Source organism: Epinephelus moara, chromosome 20 (genome assembly GCF_006386435.1).
Source record: "Epinephelus moara isolate mb chromosome 20, YSFRI_EMoa_1.0, whole genome shotgun sequence".
NCBI classification, from domain to species: domain Eukaryota; kingdom Metazoa; phylum Chordata; class Actinopteri; order Perciformes; family Serranidae; genus Epinephelus; species Epinephelus moara.
Window position 1 is genome coordinate 34,249,379 of NC_065525.1, and position 13,574 is coordinate 34,262,952.

At 40.5% G+C, this 13,574-nt stretch overlaps 1 protein-coding gene across 13 annotated transcripts in view; it reads left to right on the forward strand.

Moving 5' to 3' along the window:
* LOC126407614 (AP-3 complex subunit beta-2) overlaps positions 1 to 13,574 on the forward strand; it is a 70,504-nt gene that overhangs the window by 48,616 nt on the left and 8,314 nt on the right. For 6 of the 13 annotated variants that reach the window (XM_050072673.1, XM_050072676.1, XM_050072674.1 and 3 more), the window contains exons 18-25: positions 3,540 to 3,654; positions 4,212 to 4,392; positions 6,003 to 6,171; positions 6,344 to 6,431; positions 6,713 to 6,822; positions 6,985 to 7,213; positions 9,012 to 9,096; positions 9,412 to 9,509. In XM_050072673.1, the coding sequence (XP_049928630.1) occupies positions 3,540 to 3,654; positions 4,212 to 4,392; positions 6,003 to 6,171; positions 6,344 to 6,431; positions 6,713 to 6,822; positions 6,985 to 7,213; positions 9,012 to 9,096; positions 9,412 to 9,509 (1,075 nt within the window). Of the gene's footprint in view, positions 1 to 587; positions 648 to 2,811; positions 2,851 to 3,539; positions 3,655 to 4,211; positions 4,393 to 6,002; positions 6,172 to 6,343; positions 6,432 to 6,712; positions 6,884 to 6,984; positions 7,214 to 9,011; positions 9,097 to 9,411; positions 9,510 to 13,574 lie in introns of those variants that run through there. The other 7 variants (XM_050072672.1, XM_050072678.1, XM_050072666.1 and 4 more) reach the window with 3 other exon arrangements.

Below are 13,574 nucleotides of genomic sequence, written 5' to 3' on the forward strand. Positions count from 1 at the left end.
CTGCAGAGAACCTTGAAGTCGTTAAAAGAGACGGATACATTGTTGGAGTGCTGATAGCAGGAATACAAAGGTGACCAAAAAGGAAGGAAAAAAAGACGTTGACAATCCAAGGATCGCGCATCTACTGTGACGAAATAATTCTATAACATTCACTTTTTGTATAATTCATAGGGTTAAATAACATTCAATAGAGTAAAATACATTCAGAATAACACATTAAACATGATGGGTGGTGTCTACAAAGGGATATTTGAACTCTGAGCACATCTCAAATCTGTAGGTTGTTTTTCAAAGTGTGTTAAAAAGAATGAAAAGCAATGTATGACTTGAAAAACCTAAAAAGTAAGCTTTAGAAAATGGTCAACAGTGATGTATGATGATCGTGATTTGTACTTAAAGAGCATAAATAAGCAAAGAACTCCAGTATGGTCCTTGAAGTAGCAGCTCAGGTGCTCAGAAACGTCACTGGGTCGTTATCAGACTGAGCGTCCCGTCACATCCACTCACGTAAAAGCGGTGAGGGTGAGTGGATCCTCTGAAGCTCCGACCTCTCTGACAGGCTCTCTTCACATTATGCATCTCCACAGACAGAGGAAGTCATAACCACCAGCGAGGGGCGGATCGGCTTGCTAGGAGACTGGAGAGAGGTGCCTCCTCGGTTTGGGAGTGCGGTGATGTTTGTCTTGATGACTGCTGTCTCTTTCCTCTCATAGTCTCTCTCTGGTTGTCAGAACGCAGCGACTGACGATAGTCAAGCTGACAAGATAAGATTAATAAGATTTTACCCCTCACTGCATCACGGCAGATTAACAGAGAGACAGCTGAGCCGTCTTTCTGAGATTAACCAGAGGATACATAAATAATAATTTATTCTCTTTAGAGAAATCAAAACTGTAGAGTTGATGATACATCATAAAGACTTATTTAAGAAGCAAATGAATCCAGTCAAAAGAATCAGTAAGATGAGCTTGACAGCAGTTGGAAGTCTCAACTTAAGGTCCACTTACTTGCCTCTCTGAGGGCTTTCGATGATATCCCATGGTCTTCATCAGCAGATGAAATTTGCTCAGTTGTCAATGAACTATAATTGTTTAACCTCAGCATTATATTATTAATAATTATTCCAGTATTCTGAGCACTTTTAGAACTTTTCTTCTGTTTGCTCAAAAGTTGAGATTGACATTTAAAAACTGCATTCAATGTCCACTTACTCACTTATTTACACGTAACTTTGAAGCAATCTTTCACCCACAAAATGATGATGTGTATATCAATGAATCGACCCGTTACGTTAGAAAACTGTTTTTCTCATGTCTTTCCACAGTGAACAGAGAATCCAAAAACGGAAAGAAAATTCTTGATGCATGAAGTAAATGGTGTCCACGTGTAAAAACAGCAAAACTATATCAAAACGTACGTTTACAAACTCACACACAACTCGTGTAAATCTTATTTATCCAGTTATGTAAACCCTGTTTCCACCACTTTCAGTATGGTACCTATGGAACCAACAGTAACCCTTCAGACATGGTACCTAGACCCTAGCATTTCCACTGCAAACAGTCCTCTTAAATGTGGGCGGGGTTGTTGTCACTCACTGCTCCGTCCAGTACTCACTGTATTTCCTCATCACCTGTGACATAAAGGGAAGTCTGCACCTCGTTTATCGTCCACAGAACGAGGCTGCACGCCAACCATTCAGAACAAAATGGAACAGGCTGCAGTGAGAGTCTCTCTCCATGGGATGTTTGAAAATAGCGTTTTTTGTGTTTAGTCCTTCTCAGGCAAGCTCAGGGGTTTAGTGTTGCCGGAGCGCACAGGAACAAGCTCCACAACGCTTTTTTTATTCTCTAAGTGAGGATTCGAGTATATGCAGTTCACATAATTTATTCATAATTACATTATATACATAATTATTCTGCAAGAGTTGTTTGAGAGTTGGTAAACTGATGTTTTGATATGGTTTTGCTGTTGTTAAACGCGGCCTCCCTTTACTTCAATTCATCAAGAATTTTCTTTGTTTTTCGGACTCTTCGTTCTCCTGAGGCATGTAAACAAACAAAGTTTTTCCCATGAATTCAACCATAATAGAAGGTTTGACCTCTACAATTTGAAGACAACTTGCCAAGCTTCATCTGCTGATGATAAAGATGAGTGAGAGGTAAACTGCAACGTGCTCTGGATAAAAGCTGTAGTCTATCAGCCGAAAGCCCCAAAATAAGACAATAAGCTGTTACGTGAGCTGGTCAGTTCAGAGGCCTCTGACTTCACTGTTTTCATCTTCTGCACCAAACTGGTCTTGTGTGAAATTTGTGACACGGTTTGTATCGTGTCACAAAAGTTGATGTGTTTTACTGAGTGATGTGATTCAGATTTCTGCTCCGCCTCTCCTGTTCCACCTCATCATTTTATCCATGCTGGAATGACATCATGCTTTGTCACTGATGAAAACATTAATACTTAATGCATTGTTGTGTATTTGCTTGACATATTAGAAATAGTGAATGTTAATGTTGACTTTTCCTTTCTTTCTTTAAGTTTATATTTAAGTATATACAGTATGGTTAAGTTATATTGGAGTGCGTTAGTTTTACTAGAAAAAGTAGCTACCTTATTTTCCAGATATTTTGCTAAATACTGTGATGAAATCTGGGGTTTATTTTGTCTCTGTGATATCAGAAACTGTTCTCACACGTCTTTTTTTTAGACCCAGAAACCTTCCTGTGCCTGTTTCTCTTGCTTTCCTGACTTCTTTCTCCTCCCTTATCTCACCTCCATCCCAATCTTTTTTTTCTTTTCTACATCTGCCAGGTTTTTACGCTGCTTGAAAGAGTCACAACATTAACGAGTGTGAGTCAGTTAGCGGCAAAGAGCCCACCTCCTTGAGCCTCAACCCATATAGCGGCAAAACCCGAGTGCTTTCTGACACCCCACTCTCCCCCCGCCGCCTAATGTAGTCGCTGTTCTGTGCTTAGCTCAGCCAAAGCTACCTGAAACACAGCACCCTCTTCCTCGGTCTCTACCATTAAAGAAGTGATTCTTTCAGCAGGACGTGTGGTCCTCCGACATGTCGGCATGCATTAGCAGCCTCGTGGGTTTTAAATGGGGTTTGGAGATGTCCGCACTCATTAGCAGATGGCTCTAGTTAATGAGTTTGGTCACAGGAAGAGCGGGACAGATCAGCGTCTTTTTCAAAGTGTGGGAGGATAGTCACCGCTCCTCAAAGACATCACTTCTCTTAATGGAACTGCTCCTTGTATTAAAAGAAAACCATCTCTGCAACTGGTCATGAAGGCATCACCTGGTGCTGACATCTATCTGTGCACAAAAATCACATTAATGTCTGTACTGAATTTGTTCTCTGACTGTCAGATCTAAAAGCAGATCTGATGGCTGGCTTCTTTTGGCTGCTTCGCGCCCAGGCAGAGGCATTCATGGCCATGCTACTGTAATCTGCCCACGTCTCTGCTTCTGTCTGAGGGGGTTGTCACCCGGGCGGAGCTGGCGGCTCACTGTTTGAACTCTGCTTCCTCTGCCAGGTGCCTGAATGGACCAAGTGCAGCAGCCGAGAGAAGAGGAAGGAGAAGAAAGTGGAGAAGCCGTTCTACTCTGACTCGGAGGGCGAGTCTGGGCCGACAGAGTCAGCTGACAGTGGTAACTATAGCAGGCTGTGCTGTTGTCGTCACATCCTTTAATCAGATTAGTCCATTACAGATGTGTGTGTGTGATTGTGTGTGTGTGTGTGCGTGTGTGTGTGTGTGTGTGTGTGTGTGAGAGAGCATGAGCTCTTAAGCTTTAGGGAGGCATTAATTAATATATTAATGAAGGTGTAGCACAAAGTTTTCTCTCTGATCTCTCTGTAGTCATTTTTGTTGTGTGGGAACCTGCTTATTCTTTTTTTTTTAATTGTAACCTGCCTCTAAAAAAGGAAAATGCGTCTGGTATCAATGATGCAAGAGATGATGATGAAAATTTTGATCATTAAGGAAAAACTGGAACAAACAATGGTTTCACAGAGTAAGAAGTTACTTTAGATTTGACCACATGAGACACTGAGTTTGATCCTGATTGTTGTAAATGAAAACTTTTTGTTTTATGTCAGAGGAGACGGTGTTACTAAAACCAGGTAGACTTCCATGTGCGTGTCTGTGTGTAAGTTAACTGACACACTCGCCCGCTGACCTCTGATCTTTGACCTTTCCCCCCGTCAGAGTCGGACTCTGCCAGCGGCTCTGAGAGTGGCAGTGGCAGCGAGGAGAGCGGGTCGGGATCAGAGAGCGAAGAGAGCGAGGAAGGCTCCGAGTCTGAGGAAGAGGAGGAGGATGAGGAGGAGGAGAAGGACAAGAAGAAGAAAAAGAAGGAATTAAAGAAGCCGGTGCAAGAAAGTGAAAGGTAGCGCACTTTTTTAGGTTTAAACACCGATCATTGAGATCATGTGACTCCAACCTTTTGTATTAACTTTACTTAATTTATAATATTTCATTTTGTGCGTGGTTATCTCCGATTCATCCCGAGGTCCTGGAACGAATATTTTGACTCTTAAACATCTTTCATTTGTTGTGGTCACTTCATTTAAAATATTTTCATTGAGGTAAAGAAGATTAAACAGACAGTATATTGTGTTAGTGCTAATTTCCATTTATATATATATAAAATATATATATATATATAAAATAATATAAAATTATTTTTTTATGTACATTCACAGAAATGAAACAGATGATATAAAAGACGTAGGACTGTATTTTAAAATTGAAACAATAAGCAAATTAAAAAGTTTTTTTTTTTATTGAAACAATAAGCAAATTAAAAAGTTTTTTTTTTTTTTTTTCCCAAAATAAAGGAAAAATTGGCAAAGATAAAACAACAGTATATTGTGTTAGTGCTAATTTCCATTTATATAAAATTTATATATATAAAATATATAAAATAATATAAAATTCTTTTTTTATGTACATTCACAGAAATGAAACAGATGATATAAAAGACGCAGGACTGTATTTTAAAATTGAAACAATAAGCAAATTAAAAAGTTTATTTTTTTTTTTCCCAAAATAAAGGAACAATTGGCAAAGATAAAACAAATGTGTGGATATACTGAAGAGACAAGAATAGGACCCAAATTCAGATAACTCAGTAAATGTGTTGTGGTCACTTTACTCGTGTCTGGGTGCCTTTGTGCCTAATTTTCACTCACTGGCCACTTTATTAGGTACACCTGTAATAGTGTAACACAAATAGCTAATCAGCCAATCACGTGGCAGCAACTCAGTGGATTGCGGCATGTAGACATGGTCAAGACGACCTGCTGAAGTTCAAACCGAGCATCAGAACGGGGAAGAAAGGTGATTTAAGTGACTTTGGCATGGTTGTTGGTGCCAGACGGGCTGATCTACTGGGATTTTCACACACAACCATCTCTAGGGTTTACAGAGGATGGTCCCAAAAAGAGAAAATATCCAGTGAGCAGCAGTTCTCTGGGTGAAAATGCCTTGTTGATGCCAGAGGTCAGAGGTCACCTTCAATATGGACCAGAATCTCTGAGGAATGTTTCCAGCACCTTGTTGAATCTATGCCACCAAGAATTAAGGCAGTGCTGAAGGCAAAAGGGGGTCAACCTGGTGCTAGGAAGGTGTACCTAATAAAGTGGCTGGTGGGTGTGGTTTAGTTTGATTGGTAGTTTGATGCATGAACTACCACTGCTCAGGTCTTTCATTTACATTAAATGTATAGTACATAATCTTTAATAGTATTTTTATAGTATTTTCATATTTTTAACTTTATTCTAGTCTGTATTCATATTACTTAAATTTTTACAACACTTGTTTGTTTCATTTTTTTCTCACTATGTTTATGTTATGCACCAATACACCAGGGTAAATTCTTAGTATGTGAAAACCTACTTGGCAATAAAATGGATTATAGGTTAGATACAGTAGAATCTGTCTGATCCCTGATAATAATTACAACTCCAGGATCCTAAATAAAACCTTTCTTTCCAGCGAGCAGAGCAGTGAAGAAGAAGAAGAGAGGAAGCATGACAGGAAGAGTAAACAACGTAAGAGCGACTCAGAGTCTGAATCTGACGATGAGGACGAGAGTGAGTCTGAAAGCAGCCAATCAGAGTCCGAAGACTCTGAGTCTGAGACAGAGGTCAAAAAGAAAAAAAAGGTATCGAAAACACACCCCACAATGTTAAATGGTGAATTCAGGTCCTCGTCTACAAAAAAAACAAAATAACTCCCTGGTTGACTCGTGGACCAAACGCTCCTGTGTTTAGAGTTCACACAGTAATGTGAAAATCGTCATTTATTCATGTCAGTGTTCTTTCATCTCTTTCCAGGCAGCTGAATCAAAACCTCCATCTAAACCTGTCAAGAAGGAGAGCAAGAAAGAGAAGAAAGAAATGTCTCTGCTCGACCTCGATGATTGTGAGTTTTTCTTCTCACCTCTGTTAACTTCCTGCTCTTGAAAGAGAATACAGAAGTAATGACGCCGACTTCAGTGAGGAGAAGTCAGTGAACAAGGTTGTTTGCAAACCTTGTGATTGTTTGTCAGAGTCACAGTAACAGTCGGTGCACTTGACTGTGCCGCGTCAAAACTAAAACTTTGCTCCCACAAGAGATAATATAATGAATAGATGAACAGAGTCAGGGCTAAATTTGGGGACGTCCTTGGGGAATGTGTCTCACACTAACGTCTCTCTTTCCAGTCGAACCTGCTCCCTCTCCTCAAGTCACACCCGTCAACACCTTCCTGTCCAACAGCCTTGTGACTGACCTGGAGGGACTGTCTCTGTCTGACGCTGTTCTCTCTCCAGCAGTAAGTACATCACGGGTCTGTCACCTCCCTGGTGTCTGTCTTCACACAGTGGCTCTGACTGGTACACGGCTGTGTTAGAAAAAATTTACAAAAGCAGCTCACATGCCGATATCTGATAATTGATATCAACCTTTTCTTCATCTCCTCTTCCTCTGCCCACAGACCATCGCTCCCTCCAGTGCGCTGAAGAGCTACGAGCTGCTGCACCGGATCACAGGGGAGGGTCTGTCGGTGGAGTACTGCTTCAGCCGACAGCCGTTCAGCCCCGACGGCAACATGGTGGCGGTGCAGATGCAGTTCACCAACAACGCCACCTCCGAGACCAAGAACCTGCACATGGAGGACGTGAAGCTCCAGTCTGGGATGAGGGTGAAAGAGTTTTCTGAGATTGGTGAGTGACACTTTGGCGGGGTCCGACAGGAACTTTTTATTTGATCCAAACAAAGCACCAGCATTTATTTTGCTGTCATAAAAAAACAAACAAACCCAGGAACATGCTCAGAGGATGCAGGCGGCCGTCGCCAGTGCCTGTTTTTCTGAAGTGAAAATTTTATTATGCATCTCTGAAGTTTTGATGTTTTGTCCATGAAGATGTGTGGAAACTCTGATAAGTCCTTGTTACTGGCTGACAGCTAACATTATGCTAGCTAACATTTACAACGGCGACAGTGCTAACAGAGCTAACTGTAAACTTGGGGGAAGGGAAGGGTGGGCGTTATGCTTCTGCGATGACACCTTCCTGCCACCGTGTGTCAGGGCAGCATTATCAGTGGTAACTGCCATATGAGCACAGTGCAGAGCTAACCAGTGGGATACACGCGCAGGGACTCGTGTGCACTAACATGCACACACAGCTGGCTAAAAACAAAGAACGGAGCAGCTCAGTTTACAGCACACACAGAGGTAGCGAGACATCATTCTGTGCTCAGGATGCCATTACTCCACTATATCTTCACACAGCAAATAGTTGTTTGCTGCTATATTAATGTTCTGAATGTTGTAAATAGAACCCTAACTTCATACAGATAGGCATGCCCAGAACACTCGGTTACAATTTGGGGAATGTGGGCGAAAAAATCGACACAGCGTAGTATCTGGATTTTTTTTGTCTGGCAATATCTTATTGTCACTTATTGCCATGTATTGATTTTTACATTTTTTTAATTATATAACTTTTAATATCACAAATGGTGGCGAGATGAACAGACTGAAAACTTTATCTTATTAGACAAAACATATGTTGGCAAAGTTTTCCTTTTGGGTTATAATTTACCTTTGAAAAAAGGTAATAGATTGCAATGTATTTTATTGCAATACTCAGCATTTTGCAACATATTTAAAATCGCAGTAATATTGAATTGTGATTTAAGTGTCATGATGATATTGTATCGTGGATCGTCCGGTGATTCCAGCTCTTAGTAACAATAGCATTACACTGGCGTAGATCTGCACTTTTCTAGTCTTCGAGATTTTTAATGTACAAGTTGAAATTTGTGCCTGATAATGATGCTAGAGGAACACAAAGTTACCGTTAAGAATCAATCAAAGTCCTGTGTGAACAAATGCATTTTAAAGCATAAAACTACAAAATAACACGTAACAAGTGCGTGTAAAAGTGTAGAATAGATCAGTGTTTAACATTCAGAACAAAATAAAACAGTAAAAAGTATAAAATGCAGGTGAAGGAAGATACAACAGAAAAGAAGCAAATCATGTGAATAAAAGTAATATGGTTATATGGTAATGAGATATGTTTTACCCCATTTGTACAAATTGCTAGTGTTGTGTCCCGATGCCCCAATACATGCACATGCTAAATACACACTTTATGTACCATTTATAAATTCTCACACTTTAATGTCATTGTAGTTACTGTACAGGAATGAAAATACAACTAGGAAATAATTCAATCGATGAGCCAAAAGACGTCCATCAAACTGCAACTTTGTTATGAAGAAAGCAGAAATGAAAATGTCTTTATGATACATCAGGGTTTTTGTCATGTTGGAGCTGTTATTTTAAAGTATTTCAGTTTTTGTGCAGCTCAACCAATCATGCATTTTTTAGTTTCCATGATGCTGTGTTGAACACGTTTAATCTCAGATCAAAGATTCTGGCCGCAGGTTTATGTTGTTTTTTGTTGGTACGTGTGTCAACCCTGTTGTCTTTTTGTTGCTGTGCGTTGACAGAGCTGCTGCCAGCAGGTGAAACAGCCACAGCCGTGATGGGCATCGATTTCTGTGACTCAACACAAGCTGCAAACTTCCAGCTGTGGTGAGATGGATTCTGTGTTTCAGTGTGCAGACCTCCTGCCGTCCTCACGTTGTACTGTGTGAAAACAGAGACGGGGCTGCTGCTCTCTATCATAAACCTTACAACTGTTAAAACTGTTAGTGCTGCATGTGTCTGCAGGGCAAGTGAAATACTGTTTTAGACTCACAACTGTGATGTTTCATCCCACCAGGATTTGCATAGAGCACTAAGGAAAGATATTAGTAGTGAAGTTTAGATCACATCAGTTGTTCTTGCAGAAAATGAAGAATAATTCCTTACACTGCAGTTGTTGTTTTTTCACGTCTCCATTTTCAGCACTCACACCAGGAAATTCTTCGTGTCGATTCAGCCGCCGGTCGGGGAGCTGATGAGGCCCGTCTTCCTGACAGAGAATGAGTTTAAAAAGGAGCAAGGTGAGTTATCAAAGGAAATTAAATGACTCTATTAAAGAATATAGAATTTAAAAACACTGAATTTACAGTCTTCATATTAAACAATTAAATAAAAATAGAAAAGGGTGTTATAGTAGCTACTGCTGGACGTCTGTACTGTGAAGAGGCGCATACACAAGTGATTTCTCATTTTTATTTTCTTAATACTTCTATCTGTTCATTTAGCAACTTCATAATTCATTTATATTTTCAAGCAAAGAAAGTGTGGTAACATCGGGGGTGGGAATCTCCAGACACCTCATGATTCAATGATAAAACGATTATTGTTGCATCAAAATTTTTGATTTCTATATTATTTATTTCTCTCACTGTGTGACCCCTCACTAATTTAAAACATAACGTACTGTATTTCTGGTGATCCATAATTAAATAAACAGATTACTGTACTTGCATACAGTGCGGCTCTTGTCTAGGTCTGTTTTCCATTTAACTTCATAGAAGCCAAAATGCGTCCACACCGGAGCTTATCCACACTGTTTTAAATAACATAATTTTAAAAAGTTAACTGCATTAACTAATGAAGTAATTAATCTGGAAGCTCCTTACAGACTCCTGCATGTATGAGAATAACAAAATGAGGGTGAGTCGGTGTGCTCTGCTGTGTAGTTTAGCATCTCCAGCAGTGGAGAGCAGCCCTTCTGCTGTACATTAGCTTTGTGTAAACCTAAAGGTGCTGACACACCAAACCGACATCAAAGAACTAGCGGCGCCGAAAGCCAACTGTTGCCTCGTCTACGTCGCCTCACATCGCCCTGTGTCAGTTGCATTTGAACACACTACAAAGACTACATCCAACGGCCAAGTGCCGTACGTTCTGCGCCTGTGTGAGAGAGAGCGGAGTGAGAGAGTGGTACATCCTGTCAGCCAAGGTGTTATCTATCTGTGCAGCCGAGCACCACAGCACCTCCACGGACTATTACATCCAGATGGTCCCGGTGTTTCCTCCGCAGGCTCCACTTCACTCAGCTGCCTGATAAACCCGCTGCTTCTTCCCACTTTAATCTGAATAACAAACCAGGGCTCGGTGCTCCGGTTGGATCCAAACAGAGAGCTGGGGCTAGCTGGGAAGCTAGCGGAGGCTAACTGGCTGTGCTCCCCTCCGGTCATGCTGCGGCTAACACTCCACTAGCCTCACAGCTAGCTCCAGTTTGTTATTCAGGTTAAAGTGGGAAGAAGCAGCAGGTCTGTCGGGCAGCTGAGTGAAGTGGAGCCTGAGGAGGAAGCACCAGTTAGCCCCAGTTTCACTACAGGCAGATTCACTCGCCACAGGGGCGAGGAAATAAAACCGGAACAGCAAATCAGAGTGATCTTTCTCACCGACAAGCTCTGCTGCCAATTCAACATGCTCAATCGGCCAAAAAGCCGCCGACGCCAAAGTGCCGACAGTGCGGGACACACCGCAAACACTAGGCTGACAGACGCTCACCGACGGCCCGACTTTGGTCGACAGCCGACCGTCGGCTTGGTGTGTCAGGGCCTTAAGATGCTGAGCAGGTGGATGCAGGGTTTTTGATGTAAAACAGACTCAGTATAGTTATTTTCTTTACTAATGAGTTGGTTTGAGATGTTTAATACAGCAGCGTGTGTTTGTCAGCCGGTCTTGTTTGTTTACGTTACTGCTGATTAGGGTTGCAGCGATATACCGGTTTCAAGTTATACTGTGATATATAAGTTCAAGATAATCATACCGTGTACATTTGCTAATCTTAGATATTGGAAAAAAAACGCTAACTGGAAGTTGAATCTCCTCTGTATTTTAGTTATTTTCTAAGGGGTGACTTTTTACACATCCTTCCATTACCACATTTCAAGTTTGAATCATAGTAATAAAATGTTACCATTCCATTTTCATTCCTTTAAGGGTCATTATGACTGATAATGATATAAATTGTTTAATACTGTGAAACCACAATATTTTCTGAGATGATTATGGTACTGTGAAAATCTCATACTGTTGCAACCCTACTGCTGATCACTGCTCCCCTCCGTTAACATTACTCTCTGGGTGAAGGCATAGAAAGTATTCACAATATACTTCACATTCTTCCTGTAAATGTAATTATTTAGACATTGAATTAAAACAAGCTGGCAACAGCTGCCTTTGTGAAGATGAATTACAAGTTATCTCTGTCCGGGTGCTACACTGCCCTTGCAGCTAAGTTCTGCCTCTTTTTTTTCCGTCAACATCACGTTATTCATAAATACTAAGATAGTCAATTACTGATATTTGTAAACTGATGCCAAATCATCCACGTCAGCATCATGATGCATCTAAGATTTGATTATATCCCTCACCTCTAGTTGACATGGGCATAAACATAAATTATGAGCTGTTTTTTATAGGCACATGTATGTCGTCCATTTTCCCCAGTATTTTACATATTGATGAAAGTGTAATATTACGATAAAGGTCAGTATCTCCATTTCATTTTACTGACTATTACAGTCCAGTTGTTCTTTACTGGACGGCCTGATAGCACGCAGTCACTTCTCTGTTACGACTTTCTGCCAGCCAAATAAATTTTAAAGAGATATTTATCCTGAGACATGAGTTTTTGTGGGATTTTGTTCAGTTATAAAGTGACAAGAGAGCAATGAAGCTCTGAATTCTGATTGTAGATATTCATCTGCTGTGGATATATGTTCTTGCTCAACAGGCATTGGAGTCTCATGGTTTGTTTCAGTAAATCAGACCGTTGTCGGGTAAAACCTGCTGCACCTTTGTTGATCAGAGACAATCTGAAGTCTACATACAGTAACTGAATATGGAAACTGATAAAAATGACGGTAATACAGTAAATTAAGGAGGAAACATTTTTAAAACTGAGCAAAAAGTGCATTCATTTTACATCAGGAGGGACTGAATTCAACATCTCTTCTTTCTCATCAGCAGCATTTATTTTAAGATTTTGTACCTTTTGATGAAGCTGTTAAAACAATTAATGTCAAGAATGATGATTTCATCACTAAAAAAATACCTTAAAATAAATGCAACACCTGGAATCACTCATACAGTTTTTTTGTTATAATGTGTGTGTATTGATTTGTATTTATTCATCAAGGCAACAGTCACAGTCTGTTAATAATCACAGTACTGCATGCTGTTTCTTTATTTCAAACTGTTTGCTGCACAACAGCTTCATCAGTGCAGGAAACTAAATGTCTGTCAATACCCACATTTACATCTACTGCGAGTATTGTGAGATATTTCTTGTAATCACGTCCTGTCGAGGTTTATCAGTCTTCACTGGAACACACATCATAATGATAATGAGTCCCTTCCTGTGGCACATGGCTCCATCAAGATCTGTAGACAGACCTTTATTTGATTGCCACTAATGAACAAATGTATGACAAGACACAGCATCACAGTTACATCCACGTGATGATTAAACAGGAGGAGCAATATGATAAAGATATAAAATTGAGTTATCTAACCTACTTTACATAAGAGAGCGAACGTTGGAGCTTATCAGTACTATGGTCTTTGATAATTTATCCCCAGAGCTCATTTAATACAGGGTTTCGGTACCCTAACCCTACCAGAGATAGAGAGTGAGCTGCATTTGATGCCATTGCTTGAATAGCAGCTTTCTCTGCAGGATTCTCCACCATTAAATCAGACTTTTACTGAAGGTACGTGTATGCACATCTGCATTTGTAGAATTGGAGACGACCTATGATTGGTTAGACTCTCCCATCACGGACTAGATTTTCCAAAGCCTGAAAACAGAGCCAAGAGAAGGTTCAGGAGTTTAATTTTCTCTTAAGTTCACTTGAATTGACCCTTCACTAAGTCCCGCCCGCTGACGCACACTGGCCAATGATAACGTAGCATCGGGCCGGCTCAGACCAGGGTCCGACAACAACACAGCTGTGCTCCATTGACTCTAATGCAGTCGTTTCAGATTTCCTTCATTTTCAGGCTGGTTTTGTGGATTTGGAGCTAAATGTTGTGCCTGGGGCACGTCGTGTATTAATGATACTCGTTACCTGGAGAGGTTGGAAAAAGATATACGTTTCTTC